General features: G+C 33.6%; 1 protein-coding gene across 2 annotated transcripts; it reads left to right on the top strand.

Annotated features, from left to right (window-relative positions):
* The first annotated feature begins 9,204 nt into the window (after nt 1–9,204).
* On the top strand, nt 9,205–17,507 carry LOC133694657 (protein NETWORKED 1D-like). 2 transcript variants are annotated; one of them, XM_062116280.1, is made up of 5 exons: nt 9,205–9,410; nt 9,757–9,832; nt 9,960–10,234; nt 11,424–15,499; nt 16,082–17,507. In XM_062116280.1, the coding sequence occupies exons 3-5, from the start codon at nt 10,132–10,134 to the stop codon at nt 17,261–17,263; spliced, it is 5,361 nt and encodes a 1,786-aa protein (XP_061972264.1). In that variant the 5' UTR covers nt 9,205–9,410; nt 9,757–9,832; nt 9,960–10,131; the 3' UTR covers nt 17,264–17,507. The 2 variants fall into 2 exon arrangements, with proteins under 2 accessions (XP_061972264.1, XP_061972263.1); XM_062116279.1 differs by having other exon boundaries at nt 9,742–9,832.
* The last annotated feature ends 396 nt before the right edge of the window (nt 17,508–17,903 follow it).

Raw genomic sequence — 17,903 nt, 5'->3', positions numbered from 1 at the left:
TTGCCTACCCCATGTAACATATATAATGTCCATGTAGATTCTTCTATGCTTCTATGACCATCACGCATAAAAACAAGTCAAAGAGTTGTTAAGAATTGGCATGGAGCATGGCCACCTTTTTCAACATGCATGCCGTCGAGAAATGCAGCTCATGTAGAGGCATACGTACGGTGTGTTCTAAGATAAGCACATGGCACGTTGGAAACCATTCATGATAGTTGGGGAGGGCCCCCTGGGGTGCTTCTCCACAGTTATTTGCTCTTTACCAAACAAAATCATGGCAATTATAGCAGGTTAATTTTGCTTTTCAGGGTTTTCAATAAAATGGGTGTGTGCAGTGGTTGCTGCTCCGTGGCAGCTGAGATCAAAATCTGTATTCACCTGATGGTTTTAGATCTGATCATTTTTTATTTGATTTTTATTTATAAAAATAATTAAATTTAAATTTTTTTAAAAATATATATATATATATATAATCTAAACCGGTTTCAACCGACTGGTTTCGGTTTGATTTGATTATTTTATGTTAAAATTGAAAATTATATTGTTTTTTGGGCTTTTTGAACTTTCTAATGAGTTATTTTCGGTTCGGTTCGGTTCATTTATTAACTAAACTGGTTCGATTTGGTTTTTGTATTTTAGATTTATAAAACCGAAACCGAACCAAATGGAATTTTTAAAAATATTTTAATCGGTTTAATCGAGTTTTTTTCATGATTTGATTTTTTCAGTTATTTTTTTTTAATTTTCTCAATTTAATCAATTTATCGGTTTTTTTATTTACCTCTAACTGATCTTTTATCTCTTTTTAGATGTAATATTTGGAAAGATATCCCAAAGTAACGGGGAATGAGATGGGCGAGGGAATGCACGAGTGACAGCATTTTAGTAGATGGATTTGTCTGCTAATTTTTTGGATTTTGAGTCTCCTAGAAGCTCCAAGAACAAGAGAGTTCCCATTTGCCTTTCCTGCATTCATTCAGAACCATGATTTCTTCTTTTCCAATTTTTGCAGGGAGGAAGAAAGTGTTGAGGTCAAGAGAGCTGGCAAAGCAGTGGGGTTCAGAGCGGGTCACTGGGCCTCCAGTTTGAATCAAATAGCATGTGAACATACCAAGATATTAGTAATAAAAAAAACAATTGCTGTTCTTTATTTCGAGAATTTGGAACCATCCAGTGGTGGAGAAGTTTACAAAAACCGACCATGAAGAAGGGTGCAAATCTTGATTGAGTAGCTGTTAGTTTTTAAAATGTATTTTGTTTGAAAATATATTAAAATAATATTTTTTTATTTTTTATAAATTATTTTTAATATTAGTATATGATTTGAAAACATTAAATAATATTTTATGATTATTAAAGCAAGTTAATAAACAATCTCAAAATAATATGTTCATATTTTGTATAATTAACAGCTAAAAAATCATAAATATTATAAAACCATGTTTAAAATCTATTTATAAATCTTAATAAAAAAAATCAATCTCAATTGAATTTTCATGAACAATTTATTATTAGTATTATTATTTTAAAATTATTAAAATTCAAATAAAAACTTACACTAGTATTTAAGAACTATATAAAAATTAAAAAATAAGTGAATATAATAGAAAAAATTTAGAGTGCCAAAAAAAATATTTTTTAAAAAAAGTTTGGAGTATAAAAAAAACAACAAAGGATCATGCTCAGCACCTGACCCGCTAGTAGCAGGCTAGGTGCGCGCTCAACCCAACTTTATTTTTTTCTTGTATTATTTGTAAAAACAAATGTGACAGGCAAGTTGTTGATCACAGATCGTTAAATATTCACGCCCAAACAGGAATTAAACCCGCAACCTCAACTAATTTCTATTTTTTTATTAATAATTTATTTATTTATTTTAATTTTTTTTTGCACTTCATCAAGGACGTTTTAGTTTGAATTTGGTTGTTTATTGTTTATTTATTTATTTTCAAAGATAAGAAATTTCATTAATATTCGTGAAAAAAAATCCATTGGCTCTCCATTAAAGAAGACTCCTCGTTATAGTTTTTAAATCTCCCCTCTGTGCAGCTAATTGAACATGGCTAATGATTCGGTGCTGAAGGTAATCGTAAATTCCATGGAAAAGTCAATAATAGTGTTTTCTTTTTTCTTTTTCTTTTTCTTTTTCTTTTTCTTTTTCTTCGCAGAAAAGCCAATGATAGTTAGCTTCCACGGTGAGGCAAGACCAACATCAATGACATGCAAGGGACCAGGTAAAGTCTTAGAAGTCACCTTAGCTATTCTGGCCCCTCTCCCTCTCGACGATGGCTACATTTCCCTTTCTTCTTTATTTTCCATCATTGTTCTCCATCAAATGAAAAGCTTTGGCCCTTTCCACCTTGTTTTTTTAAAAAAAATCTGGCTCCAATTTTGTTTTCTAACTAAGGAATTTCATGTATTTTGTAGAATAGTATAAGATGTTTTTTAAAATTATTTTTTATTTAAAAATATATCAAAATAATTTTATTTTAATTTTTTTTTATTTTTAACATTAGTATACCAAAATTATCTAAAAATATTAAAAATATATATATTAAATTAATATTTTTTTCAAATTAAACACGATTCAAAACATAAAAACAAACAAACAATGTAAAATTCATCCCTTGCTCAATAATTTGATTTTAATCAATGTCTTTTCAAAGAACAATGCTTCCTAATACTATATTTCTCCCCTTGCATAAAAAAATATATATATATATAGCACAGCTGAGTGTGCAATTCCTGCCTTTTTCCTAATCTTTTTTGTCCTAAATTCTCCACGATAACATGCGGGGTATAAATAATTTATATTCACAATAATGTGCTTGAAATCGTGGGAAAATAAAATAAAAAAACAAGAAAGAAATTTGGGCTAATGAATATTATTGTGAGTATTGTTTTTTTTAGATTGTAATATTATAAATTTTATATTGCTCCACTAATTATTATAGGTGGCTAGGAATATAAATTTCTCTAAATACATGTTTCCTTCTTCTTCTTCTTCTTTTCCCTTTTTTATAATGGGCATTTTTAATCCTGAAAAAAAGTTCATAGGTATTAGTTTTCTAATGGAATTGTTGTGTTTGACTTTTTATAAATATTAAGAGTGTTATTATTTGATATTTGATTATTTTTTATTCATATTTTTTAAAGTATCCTTTTTAACAGCTGGTCTTTGCAAAATAAGTTTTAATTAGAAATAAAATTTTATATTTTGACTGAACAATCATTTTGAATAAACTAAAATAGAAGGTCAACAATCTTTTATTTTTTTTTATTATTATTAATATGGATATTCAGGTCAACTTGTCTATATCTTGATTAATCTCACAGTTTCTAAAGTTAATAACTATATAAATTTTTTATGACTCTAAAATTTATAGGACTCGAACTGATAATTTTTAAAAAATAAACTTAAAATCTAACCAGTTGAATGATACACTCTGTATTCCCATCTTTTACCTTTAAGAAACCAAAGAAGTATGCTATCCAATTCAAACTTCCCATGCATTGCATAAACACATATTATTATTATTATTATTATTATTATTATTATTATTATTGTAATAAGACGGGAATTAATTAATTGTTGACGATGTTTCTGTTCAAGGCCATGTAATTTTATGAATCGTACTTTCGGCCGGTTTTTATTCCTTTCTTGATTTTAGCTGGGCCGAATTCAAATTTCTGCTTACTGATGGGGGGCCCACATTCAAATTAAATTAGTTAGGCAAACTATTATCATGGAACCATATGGATCAATCATAACACATCACCGGCTAGATGCCTTTTTCCACACACCCGAGAAGTGGTATGATTAAGACCGTGCATGTTTGCTCTTCCACATTCATACCTCCACGAACTTTTGATAGACTCCCACAGAAATGGACCTGCTGACTCGTTGCTGCGTGCTGCAGCACTCCCTGCGTCTTATGATGATTAACAAGAGTGCACTGTATTCTTATAGTAAAAGCACTGTATTCGTATAGTAAAAGCAAAAGGTAAATAAATAAATATAAGAATATTATTAAAAAAAAAACAACTAAGAGGGTTTGAAATGACATCATTCTTTTTTATTTACATTATTTTTTTTAATTTTATTATTTAATATTAAATTTGTTAAAAATTAAACTTTGTGATTTTCTGTGTTTTTCTTTCTATGAGATTGTCTTAATCTCATGATATGAGTTGTAGGTTTGATGGGTTAGCCTGAGTTGATTTAATTATTTTTTGTTATTTTTCTTGAGACATAATGTTTTTTTAGATTTTGTCATTTGATATTTTATTTATTTGATAATTAAGTTTTATAATTTTTTTATGTTTTGCTTTCTATTATGTTATTTTATTTATATGATCTTACTTACAGGATTTAATGGACTTGCCTAATTTTATGGTGCTTTATTTTCTTGGAGTTCTTTTAATTACGGCTTAAGAAATCCAAGTCAATCATTTGATCTTTTTGTATCAACTTCTAATTCTAAAAAAATGCATATTCTATTAACATAATCAATTTGCAAAAAAGTGTTTTAGTTGTAATAGTTGTGAGATCATGTTGGAAATCTGATTTGAAAACGAATTAGATTATTAAGATATTAAATCAACCTAGAAATTATTGAGTCAATTTAAATTAATCAAATGTTCAATTTATTTTTAAAAAAAAATCATTAGAGTTTGACTTGAGTAGGTTTGAATTGAGCTTAATTCAATCAATCATATCACTGAAAATCCAATTAGATCAAATTATATTTTACTAGGTAAATATTTTTTTTTATTCAACTTAAAATCCTATTCGGTGTAGACTTTGAATTGTAGAATTTTCAATTTAACCTACTAAATCTGGCCAAATATAGCAATCATGTCATGAAGTGTTAGAAAATAATATAAATTACATATTGAGACCTCACCTAACAGCTTAAGATTTAGGGTTGAGATGGTTCTCTGACATAATATCAGAATCTTGATAACCAAACAGTCACGAGTTTAAATCTCATTGCCCTCGTTCTAATTAATAAAAAAAAATAAGCACAATGTAATGTGAGTCTGTGCAAATTTCAAACCCAAATAGCTTTCATTTAAGAGGGTGTGTTAGATAACAATATAAATCATATTTTATGACCTCACTCCTCGCCTAATATCTTAAAATTTTAGGTTGAGATAATTATTTGACATAAAAAGCAATAAACATATAAAATAGTGGTTGAAGTAAAAGAGCATCTAAACTAGCCCAACTATCTATCTTATTAATTTCTTTTCATTTTAATAATGGGTTACGCTTAATAAAACACACACACACACACACACACACACACACACTTTCTCTCTCTCTTTATATATATATGCCTAATTTTATGATAATTTTGTTAAAATTTGTTGAGGATACACTTTTTTTTTTAAAAAAAAGAGATTAAAAAGTAAAACAAGAAGAAACAACTTGTCCAATTTAAAATTAAGCAAAAAAAAAATTTTTCACTCTCTTACTTTTCTCCTTTCCCCCCTACAATCTTTATATTTCTTGATAATTCAATCTTGATCTGAAAGTTTATTTTTTGAATATTTTAGTCCTTAAATTAAAAAGATGAGAGAGGAAATCACTTGAAAATGATAAGGAGAAAGATAATGGTCAGTTTGACAACTTTTTAACAAAGAAAATTACAAATTTTTTTTATCTAACCAACAATATAGCACATGAAATAACCTTATATGCTCTTATTTCATGTTAGACTTGGACATATCTTTCATTCTAAAAAATTACCTTGCTACTATAAAAAAAATTGTTTTTTTTACTTTGTCAAAACTAGTCCATTCGAAGACCCTAATCTCTAGTTACTAAATCTAAGATAAATAACATGCCACCTTGCAACCTTGTTATTGTATAATAGTTCAAATCCTTTTTTTCTGGTCATCTTCCTCTCGACAAACCTTTTCAAAGCCAACCAAAAAAGCCTACAAAGACCATAGTTATGACTTGCAAAGTGTTGAGTTTTTCGAAACACATATACGCAACAGAAATAATAAATTTAATATTTTTTTAGGAGTCTCAATAATCCCATTAAATAGATCTAGAGTTGTTTAAGGTTTACACAAAAATTACCTGAAGATTAGATGTTCTTTCAACCTTGAATAATTGCTTCAATGTTAGATTATCGAAAACCACAAGTCGTCTAAATGTCTGGCTTTTAACGATAATTCACACAAACCACTGGTGAGAAATTTCTTAAACCTTTTTAGGAGGGAGGGGTTGTTGTACCTTAGAGTGTTAGCTCTTTTCTTTTGTATTTTAGGTGTTTGCATATTGCACTTTACTCACACTTTATATCATTTAGAAAATAAAATGCATAATATTATATTATAGGGAAAGCTAAAAACCTTATAAATAGAAAAAAAAATCAGTTTTCCCCTTCAATAATATTATATATATTGTTTTAAGTTAATTTTAGATATTTATTCAATCAAGTCCTTACTTGATTGTTTCTAGATCTTGAATTGTAATCCTCTGTATTAATTACATTCTAGCCCTCAATTTCTAAAATTTATTTACAATCAAGTCACACTTGATTAATTATCATATTTTAGTTTTTGACCAGCGGTTCTTATACGTGTGATCCATCAGGTTTTTTGATAAGTTTGTCCAAATATAAATCATAATTTTAAATAAAATAAGATTAAATTAATTAATTTATTATCGATTCAACAATTAATTGATTTATATTTGAAGATCAAATACAACATTTAGTAGCTTGTCATGATCCTTCAAATATTAAGAAAGTCATAAGTGGTTTGACTTAACCTTTCAACAACCAGTTTTTCAGTGTAATTATTATTCCTTCATCAACAATGTTCTGATTTAGACATTACAGCATGAAGTATGTTAACTGTGTTAAGTCATATTTTTTTCCCAAATATCATAGTCATTGCTTCTTTGAATAAAATTTAAAACTCTTTTCAATTCTTATTCCATCTTACGCAAGGATTTATAATCAGTACTATTTAAGAGTAGAGGGAACATTTTTCCTGATTCACCAGGAGTGATGAATTCTCTATTGTTTACTTAAATACCTGCATATAGTTTATGTTATACCCAATATCTGTCTAGTTGTTACCCTTGATTAGGATAACGTGTAGCAATATCAGAATATAATACTTTCTATATAAGATAACTTAATGATCTCATGTCTTATGATTACTTACACAATTATCATGTGAGCATTTCCATAAGCATAAGTGATCTCTCCATATAAAATTCTCACATGGGTCAATTCAATGTACATATCATCTGACAAGCACCTGCATATTAGTTTTAGATGTCTCTCATACCCCAATTTATAAGAATAATTACTTTCTTTTATAAAAAAATAACATAATATATATCAATTTCAACATCTCTAATTAATGCCCAGTCTTAATAAAGTATTGACAAAGAACATGCATATTTCAAGCTTTAGTTTTTTATTTTTTTTTAATTTCATCATTTAACATTTGCTTGATTTTGAATTTGTCTTCATAAATTATTTCTGATTTGTTTTCTCTAATGTTATTATAATTTTAAATAAACATCTTAACATATGATTTGTACTTAATTTTATAAATATTTATTTCTATTATCATGTACTTAAATAAAAAATAATTCTAAAAAAACAACGTTATAACCAGTGGAATCTATCACCCGTATCGCGGATTTAACGAGTTAAGTTGCGAAGCCCAAGTCGATCCACATGTTGCCTTCTTAATATTAAAAAATAAGGTAATTTTGAATTTTTTTAAGTTATACAACTCTTTTTAACACTCATTCAAGTTATTTATTAGTTCACCGAGTCAAATGAGTCACATTATAATAATTTTCAGATAATTTAATTTTAAACTTGAGTTAGATAAAAAATTATTTTTTAAAATTTTAAACTCGATTTATTAAGCTATATTTAATAATAATGTCTAATAATTTTTTATATTTGAATATTTTTTTTCCTTTCAAATTTTTTATTTATTTAAGCTGCTGCGTAACACGCCAAAACTACTGATAAAGAAGATATGTATATTATTATATATAATCATGAAAAAAACAAGGTAGGTAAATTATACTCATGGGCCACATACACGTGGTCGTAATTGTACACGGAGGGATTTCTATGGCGACCGTCCTCCGCCACCGCCCATGACGCGCACTCGGCCCCACTTCTTAAAGCGCTGCCTCACGCCGGGCCATACCCAACCCACGAAGATTCTCGCTAATCCAAATTACCATTACGCCCTCTTGCTTTTTTTTCCACACTAACCTACCACGTTGATAGGATTTAATTGCTAACTGGTCCTCATATTTACATCAAGCATTAATGCCCACTCTGAAACCAACGGTTACTGCAGTGATTTAAGGGCTCGAAAATCTGATTTTATCGTGGGAATTATTTTGGAGGCCTCCAAAATTGTTTTAAGGGCCAAATCTGTCAAGTGCACAGCATTATTTTTCTCTAAATCTAACGTTAGTGTTATCAACAAAATCAATCAAGTTTTTATTTTTCAATTAAGAGCATTTCTTCGTATTTTGAAATTATCCTAATTTAATTGCTTGATGTATTTCAAGATGATTTTAGAAAATACATCAAAATAATAAAAAGTATCTAATGTAATGTATGCTTTTAAAAAATACATTTTCATATATATTTTTTTATTTTAATATCAACATTTTAAAACAATAAAAAAACATAAAAAACAATTCAATTTAATATTTTTTAAACGAAAAATAATTTAAAAAACATAAAGTAATACTAGATGTTTAATGTATTGAAATAAAAAAAATCTTTACAATCCAATAAAAAATAAAGAATTTATTTTTCATAATCTTATTTGAAGCTTCGAATCTTTATAGAATAAATCACTTCAATTTCAATGATCATACCAAATCAACATAACTTTTAAAATGCACTAATCTTGTTTTCTTTTTACCCCAGGAATAAAGAAGCACCCGTCAAACATGGCAACACAATCTTCATTGAAAAAATGGATACCAATTTTCTATTTAATTAAAATTTCAAGATACAGCAAAATCTCTCTAAAATCCCAAAAAAATAGCAGTACAATACAAGAGAATCAGGTAGAATTATAAAAAAATTGCCTGTAGTTGCCAACTCTAATTCGATAGGAATAAATGGTACTTCCGATGCATTTTATCATTTGCCAACTTTATTATTAATTTTTTAATGTACGACAGTTCTCAAGAGGACCAAACAACAGCATAAGAAGCAAGCAACGACAGCAGGAGAGAGAAAAACAAACAAATAAAGAGTTACACACAGAGGCACAGAGGGATCTAACAAACATGGGGTGATACCCGATAACAAATACAGCGGAAGCAGCCGTACTTGTTTTTCTTGTAGCTGCTAATCAGATTAATCTCGAAAAGCTTCCTTTTGGTGAGTTCTTCTTTTTTGTTTGATCTTTCAACTGTCGCCGTCGTCTATAGTTACATCGTCCTTTGTTCAGTGCATGTCAACGGTCAATGGACCGTGTTTTTCTGCTCTTTTCGTGCTTGATTATGCTGTTCTTGTTTTTTCTTCCGATTGCTTCTTCTGTTTTTTCTTTTAGAGTTTCATGCTTTAACCTGCTGTGTATGATCGCGCAGTCTTCTTCTTCTTCTTCCTCTTTTTTATTTAAATGAATAAATAAATTGATTCGTGATTCTTTGGAGAATATTTTTATATTTCTTTATTTTATCAGATTCTAATACCTGGCTCTTTTTTTTAGTGTTCTTTCGATCAGGTTTGTCATAAATAGAGAGCAGTTGCTCATTCGTATACTGAATACTTTCTGGACTTGAAAAAGCTCTACTGATCAGGTATTTTTTGTTTTTAGTCTGGATTTATTTGTTTCAAGTTGTGAAGGATCTGATCTTATAAATTGTCAGTGTTGTTAACATTGAAATTGAATTACGCATGTTTTGTTTGTTGATTTTGTTGACATAGGTACAAGGAGTGAAATACAAAGCTCAGTATTGAGAATCAGTGCTGGTTTGACTGGTTGTTGGTCGTATTTATATCTGGTTTTGGACTGGATCATCACTTACTGCTTCAAGGATCGAATTTTTTCGTGTCTGCGATCGGAATTGGAAAGTGGTAGTGATTATTGGATTCAATTATGGCTGCCAGTTCGCAAGCAGATTCTAAACGGAAGTATTCATGGTGGTGGAACAGCCACATCAGCCCAAAAAACTCAAAATGGCTTCAAGAGAATCTTACAGGTATTGGTTTGTTTCTTAGGAATTTAGTTTGGATTTTTGTTTAGTGTGCAAGTGGGGTGTACTTAACTGTTTAATCATTTTTTCATATATCAAGTGAGTGAGCTGGCTATTTGGAAGACATGGTAACCAAGACATTACAATGAATGGCACCAACATTTTGCCTCAGCTGACTGTCAACTTTTTGAAGAATAGCTTTTATTAACCATCTTCCTTCTTAGGAAATAAACAAATTGAACTAATTTTAATGAAGATCGACACCTCATGTTAATTGTTGCTGCGTAGTTCTACGTATGCCCGCGTGATGTGGATCTCTGATCTCCTAACATCTCTACTGCAACCGGGGCCGAAAGGAAACTAATTAAAGAATTCAAAACAAATGAATGGAATCAGTTAAAACTCTTGAAATGTATGCACAAAATAAAAAAAAGTTGGAAGGTATTTAGCTTGCATTTACTTTTGGTGTGAGCCTTAGTTGCACCTGGCTGCATTTGATCATCGCAAACATCTCTGCATTTACTTGCTGCTGTATAGTCGATAACTTAAGTGATAAACTGGGTACTAAAATCTAAGAATCGGATGATAATTACTGCCAATGTGATTTTCGTGGTTGCAAAGATATAGCGAAATTTGGTCTCATGCTTGTGTCTTTGCTTTTCATTTTCCTTACAATTGATAGGTTTATCCAAGGGTTCAATCTATAAGCTTTTTCTATTATGGCATGAAATTACATCACCTCTCTGATATCTTTGATCTCCTTATTTTTGTGAATTGATTGTCCTATTTCTTGGGTAAAGAAACCAAATTTTTGGAGAAACATTCTCCTTGGTTTGCTACACTATATCACTGCATAGTATTTAACAAAGAGTATCAGTTAACGAACTCTTTATGTCAATCCACACCCTGACTCTCCTTGGATGGTTTGTAATTCTGCTTGTAGTTTAATTTGGTGATTTGTGGTTAATAAAACTGCAGTTACTCTTTTAATCAGAAGGTGGAACCGAAGGATATATTTTATTGCTAATTACTTGTAGACCACCACAGTTTCTTGTACTTATTCAAAGTATATACTGAATTTGAGTTTTATCTTCTTTATTACTTCTTTCAATCTGTAGGTTTTGTGCTAGACTTACAGCAGCATTTGCTATCTATCGGCATTTAACTGTTCAACAATTCTCTTTTCTATGAACAGGTATGGATTTCAAAGTCAAACAAATGATCAAACTCCTTGAAGAAGACGCAGATTCCTTTGCAAGGAGGGCAGAGATGTACTATAAGAAACGCCCAGAGCTTATGAAATTAGTTGAAGAGTTTTATAGAGCATATCGTGCATTGGCTGAAAGATATGATCATGCCACCGGGGCCCTTCGCCAGGCTCATCGAACAATGGCAGAAGCATTCCCCAACCAAGTCCCCCTTATGCTTGGCGATGATTCTCCTGCAGGTTCTGCTACTGATGGTGATCCCCGTACACCTGATATGCCACCAATACGTGCACCTTTTGACCCTGATGAGCTGCAAAAGGATGCTTTGGGTGTTTCACCATCTCATAGGAATGGAGCTTTTACTGAAGAATCAGATTCTGTTCCTGGAAGAAAGGGTTTGAAACAGCTCAATGATCTTTTTGAGTCTGGAGATGGGGTGAACCATCCTAAATTTTCAGAAGGGAGGGCAAGAAAAGGCCTCAGTTTCCATGATCCAGAGGAGAAAGAGCAAGGTGTGTGGAATGACAGTAGCCATGATCTCAAGGCTCGAATCCCATCCCAGTCTGAACGAGTGAGTCAAGCCGAGCTAGAAATTTTAACTTTAAAGAATGCGCTTGCTAAACTAGAAGCTGAAAAAGAAGCTGACCTGCTTCGGTATGAGAATAGTTTGGAAAGATTGTCTAATCTGGAGTCAGAAGTCTCTCGTGCAACAGAGGATTCCAGGGGACTTAATGAACGAGCCAGCAAATCTGAAGCTGAAGTTCTAACTTTGAAGGAAGCCCTTGCCGAGTTAGAGGCTGAAAAGAAATCTAGTTTTCTTCAATACCAGAATTGTTTGGAAAAAATATCTAATCTGGAGAACAGTATATCTCATGTCCAAAAGGATGCAGGAGAACAAAATGAGCGAGCTGGCAAGGCTGAAATTGAAGCTCAATCTCTAAAGCAAGACCTGGCTAGATTAGAAGCTGAAAAAAATGTTGTGCTGGTTCAGTACAAACAATGTTTGGAGAAGATATCTGATCTAGAAGACCAATTACTGAATGCACTGGAAGATGCCAGGAGGTTCAGTGAGCGTGCAGGTGATGCTGAAAGGGAAATTGATGCCTTGAAGCAAGCTTTGACCAAGCTAACTGAAGAGAAGGAAGCTGCTGTCACTCAGTACCAGCAGTGCTTGGCAACAATTGTCAGCCTGGAGCATAAAATTACTTGTTTTGAGGAGGAAGCCCGAAGGCTTAACTCAGAGATAGATGATGGGAATGTGAAGCTAAAGGATGCTGAAGAGAGGTGTATTCTGTTGGTAAAATCAAATCAAACCATGCAGTCTGAGTTAGAGTCATTGGTGCAGAAAGTGGCAGCTCAAAGCGAAGAAGTTACGGAGAAGAAGAAGGAGTTGGGGAGACTTTGGACTTGTGTACAAGAAGAGCGATTGAGATTCATGGAGGCCGAGACTGCTTTTCAAACTCTACAGCATCTGCACTCTCAATCTCAGGAAGAACTGAGATCTATGGCGGCTCAGCTTCAGAACAGGTCTCAAATTTTGGACGAACTGGAAGCCCGTAATCAGAGTTTAAAAGATGAAGTGGAGCATGTCAAGGTGAAGAACAAGAGCGTAAGTGAAGTCAACTTATCCTCAGCTCTGACTATACAGAATCTGCAAGATGAGATTTCAAGCTTAAGGGAGACCATAACAAAACTTGAATCAGAGGTTGAGCTTCGAGTGGACCAAAGAAATGCTCTTCAGCAAGAAATTTACTGTCTGAAGGAGGAGTTAAATGACCTTAACCAGAAGCATCAGGCAATCATGGGGCAGGTGGAATCAGTTGGTTTCAGCCCAGAGTCCTTTGGGTTGTCTGTGAAGGATTTGCAAGATGCCAACATAAAGCTAAAGGAGGTTTGTGAGCAAGACAGAAGTGAAAAGGTAGCTCTTTTGGAAAAGTTGGAGATCATGGACAAACTTATTGAAAAAAATGCTCTCCTGGAGAATTCTTTATCAGATTTGAATGTTGAGCTAGAAGGGGTTAGAGAGAAGGTAAAGGAACTGGAAGAATCCTGTCAATCTCTTTTGGGAGAGAAATCCATTCTTGTTTCTGAGAAGGCTTTGCTGGCCTCTGAGTTGCAATTTGTGACTGATAATTTGGAGAAACTTACAGAGAAGAACAGCGTTCTGGAGAATTTCCTCATTGCTGCCAATGCTGAACTTGAGGGGCAGAGAGTAAAATCAAAGAGCTTAGAAGATTTATGCCTGCTGCATGAGAATGAGAAGTCTGACCTGGCCTCTATGAAAGGAAGTTTAACTTCTCAGTTGGACATCACTGAGAAAAGCCTGAAGGATTTGGAGAAAAATTATAAAGAATTAGAAGAGAAATATTCCCTTCTGGAGAAAGAGAGAGAATCCACACTTCATGAAGTAGAAGAATTACAGGTTTCTTTAGATGCCAAAAAGCAAGAACATGCTAATCTAGCCAAGTTGAGTGAGTCCCAATTGGCTGGTATGGCATCACAGATCTGCTTTCTACAAGAAGAAGGTCAGTGCAGAAAGAAAGAATATGAAGAGGAGCTGGACAAAGCTGTGAATGCGGAGATTGAGATCTTTATCTTGCAGAAAAGTGCACAAGAACTGGAAGAAAAGAATTTTTCCCTCTTGCTTGAGCATCAGAAGCTCCTGGAGGCATCTAAACTTTCAGAGGAACAGATCTCTGATCTGAAACATGAAAATTGTGGACAACAAGTAGAGTTGAAATGCATCTCTGATCAAATTAACAATTTGAGAGTGGGACTTTATCAGGTGTTGAAGGCTCTTGAACTTGATGCAAACCAGTGTGAAAATAAAATGGAGCAAGACCAAAAACTTGTGAACCATGTACTCAACAAACTTCAAGAAACACAAGAGTTTCTCTTCAAGATGCAAGATGAAAATCAACAGTTGGTCATCGAGAACTCTGTTCTAGTTACACTGCTTGGGCAACTTCAACTAGAGGTGGAAAATCTTGTGATGACTAAAAATATCCTTGATCAGGAGTTGACAACCAGGTCTGAGCAGTTCTTGGTTTTGAAGAATGAGAGCCAAAAGCTTTCAGGGATAAATGAAGTGATGAAATTGAAGTTAATAGAGGGAGACCACAAAGAGGAGGCTTTGAAGGTTGAACTAAGCAATCTTCACGGGCAGCTGTCAGACTTGCAAGGTGCTCACCAGAACCTACAGGAATTGAACTGCAAGGTGCTTGATGAGCAGAGGTCCTTGATGAAATCATTTTCTGACGTGCTGATGGAGAAATGTAAACTAGAAGAGGAAAACTGCTGCATTCTTTATGAAACTGTATCTCAAAGTACCCTTTCTCTAATTTTCAGGGATATCATCTGCGAAAAATCTGTGGAAACAAAAGGCCTTGGTGAAAATCTAGATAAACTGTATCATGACAACAATGGCCTTAATGAGAAGGTGAAGATATTGCAGAAGGAGTTAGATAAGCTCAGTTCCTTAGAGGATGAGAAGAGAGAGTTGTGTGAAATGGTGGAGGATCTTAAGTGCAAGTATGATGAGGTCGGGATGATACAATCAGATCAAGAAATGCAGATCATCAAACTATCTGGAGATTATGATCAGAAAAGTAAGGAGGCTGAAAAGTTTTGTGAAGTAAATCAGAAATTGGAGTCTGAAATGAGGAAATTGCATGAAGAATTTCAAGAAGTTAAAGGCAGGGAGGAAAATTTGAGTAATGAACTGGTAAAGGGAAGAAATGAGATTGAATTACTAGAGTCTCAGGCTGTTGCATTGTTCGGTGAACTACAGATATCTGCTGTGCGAGAAGCCTTGTTTGAAGGAAAGATTCATGAGCTCCTTGAATTATGTGAGAGACTTGAAGATGGAAATTGCTCAAAAGACGTGGAGACCAACCAGCTGAAAGAAAGAGTTGGTACTTTGGAAGGCAGAAATGCAGACCTCAAAGCTCTGATGGCTGCATATTTTCCAGCTTTCATGTCTTTGAGGGATTGTGTAACATCACTGGAGAAGCACACTCTTTCAGATGTGGCATTTAATGAAGTTGACAACAAGGAACCAAAGGTAATTTCTATTTTATCTGATTTTGAATCGTTCCGTTATTGCAACTTTACTTGGCCTGGTTCTACAAGTGACATGATCAAAATCCCATCCATTAATTGTCTAATCATACTCTGTGGGGTTTGTAAAATTTATCACATCAATCACTCCTTGAGACTTTACCTGTATTAACGTTTATAAGCTCTCATGCTCCATTCAAACCCAGAGTTGATGTGCCCAGACATTACTTCTATACTATTGTCATTGAGTTTTTGTTTTGTTTTTGTTTGATAACTTGTCAGCTTCTTATCTGCAAAATTGGGGTTTATCAATGGTTATTCTTCCACTTCTTCCCCGTTCCCATTTAAACAAAGGCCCTAGTTACATATTTCTTCAAATCTTTTTTGTAGTACGTTGTCATTTCTGAACCCTGTATTAAAGTAAGCTGGTTCTCATTTTCAATGCTGTTGGACAGGATTTATATAAGCTTCCTTGTGATGCACCGAATAATTTCAGTTGTCAATTATTCATAAGCTGCAAATACATATTGTTTTGTATATCAAGTTCATGGTTTTGGATATTTTGCTTATATTCCACTTGTTGCAGGATGCTGCAATGGTGGTGCATGCCGAAAGCTGTCAACAAATGAGTGAAGGACAGAGTAGCGTGGTACCAGGTGGAACTTTGGACTTCCAGGAATTGCAAATGAGGGTTATAGCCATTGAGAAGGCAGTCATTGAGAAGGAGAGACTTGTTATGGTGGAAAACTTGAGTTCTCATTCCAAACTCGATGCTGCAATGAGGCAGATTGAGGAGTTGAAATCTGGAAGCAGCTTGCATCTAGCAGGTATTGAAACAAGGAAGTATGCCAAGCCAAATCCTGAGCAAGAGGAACTGAGGGCCGTGCTCAGTGATGATCTCAGGCAGCAGAAACAAACACGTGAAATCTCCGAGGATGGGAGTGAAGTGATGACAAAAGACATAATGCTTGATCAGATATCTGAATGTTCATCTTATAGAATAAGCAGAAGAGAAACTATGGAGGCTGATTATCAGATGCTTGAAATATGGGAAACTGCTGACCGGAATGACAGCAATGACCTGACTGTTGGAAAAACTCAGAAGGTGATTGCTTCACAGGCGGAGAAAAAACACACCAGGCAGCATCCCTCCACAGAATCAATGATTGAGAAGGAGGTGGGTGTGGACAAATTAGAGATCTCAAAGACATTATCAGGGTCTCGTCAAGAAGGAAATAAGAGGAAAATTCTAGAAAGACTTGATTCTGATGCTCAAAAGTTGACAAATCTTCAAATAACAGTTCAAGATTTGAAGAGTAAGGTGGAGATTACAGAGAAGAGCAAAAAGGGAAAGGGTATTGAATATGATAATGTGAAGGAGCAGCTGGAAGAATCCGAGGAGGCCATCATGGAGCTGTTAGAAGTTAATCGCAAATTAATGAAGACTGTTGAAGACGAGCCACTGTACTTTGATGAGAAGTCCGCACTAATACCAGATGAGAGTGGCACTGTCAGGAGAGTAAAAATTTTAGAACAGGCAAGAAGAGGATCAGAGAACATTGGGCGTTTGCAGTTGGAGGTGCAGAAATTGCAGTTCCTTTTGCTGAAACTCGATGGCGAAAACAGCAGTAGAGGAAAAACAAAAATCACAGAGCGAAAAACAAGAGTTTTACTGCGGGACTATCTGTATGGTGGAACAAGAACAAGCCAGAAGCAGAAGAAAGGGCGCTTTTGTTCATGTGTGCAACCTCCAACTAAAGGAGATTGAGGCGGTTACATTTTACGGAAAATAATCGGTGTAGTTCAATTTTTTTATTGAGACATTAGTTGCTTTGTGCATAAACTTTCCTTGCTAGATATGGTGTTATATAGAGGGCTAAACTCCTTTTTTTTTATGACCTTGCTTGCTTTGAGAGGACCCGGTCTTCTTTTAGTTTAGAGATCCTGCTGTACATGTCAGGCCCCGTCTAATCAGAAGAAGCTGCTCTATTAGAGCTTTGTTTTCCCCTTCATTTTGCGTGCCTGTTGGAATACTTTTTCATAGCTCATAAATTTAATTAGTTTCATTAATAATTGCGAATTCAAATGGCACCGGATTACTTGCCCACAGCACTGTTGAGATTTTTCTTCAAAACAGATTTCTAATTGTTATGCTGCGAGTGTTTTCCAAGGTCTTGCCTCGCGATTTTCCCCAAGGGGATCAACTTGCTTGCAACATTGTTCTCCATGACCAGAGCAACATCAGGATGCAATTCATCTCTACAAATCCATTACAATATTGTAGAGTAAATAGCATACCAGGATAATACTTTGCAGTTTCCGCATATCAGGTCTCCACATAAACTCGCTGAGGATTCTCCAGCTGCCCATTAACTGCAAGAACGACCTCACTGCAATCAACCTTGCAG

This window comes from Populus nigra, chromosome 5 (assembly GCF_951802175.1).
Source record: "Populus nigra chromosome 5, ddPopNigr1.1, whole genome shotgun sequence".
Classification (NCBI taxonomy): Eukaryota; Viridiplantae; Streptophyta; class Magnoliopsida; order Malpighiales; family Salicaceae; genus Populus; species Populus nigra.
Note: the sequence above shows the minus strand (reverse complement) of the source record. Positions and strands in the feature narration are given on the sequence as shown.

Coding starts and splice junctions, on each gene's coding strand:
- LOC133694657 (XM_062116280.1), top strand. CDS start 10,132: ATGGCTGCCAGTTCGCAAGCAGATTCTAAACGGAAGTATTCATGGTGG. Junction 10,235..11,423: donor GCTTCAAGAGAATCTTACAG/GTATTGGTTTGT, acceptor TTCTATGAACAG/GTATGGATTTCAAAGTCAAA. Junction 15,500..16,081: donor TTGACAACAAGGAACCAAAG/GTAATTTCTATT, acceptor CACTTGTTGCAG/GATGCTGCAATGGTGGTGCA.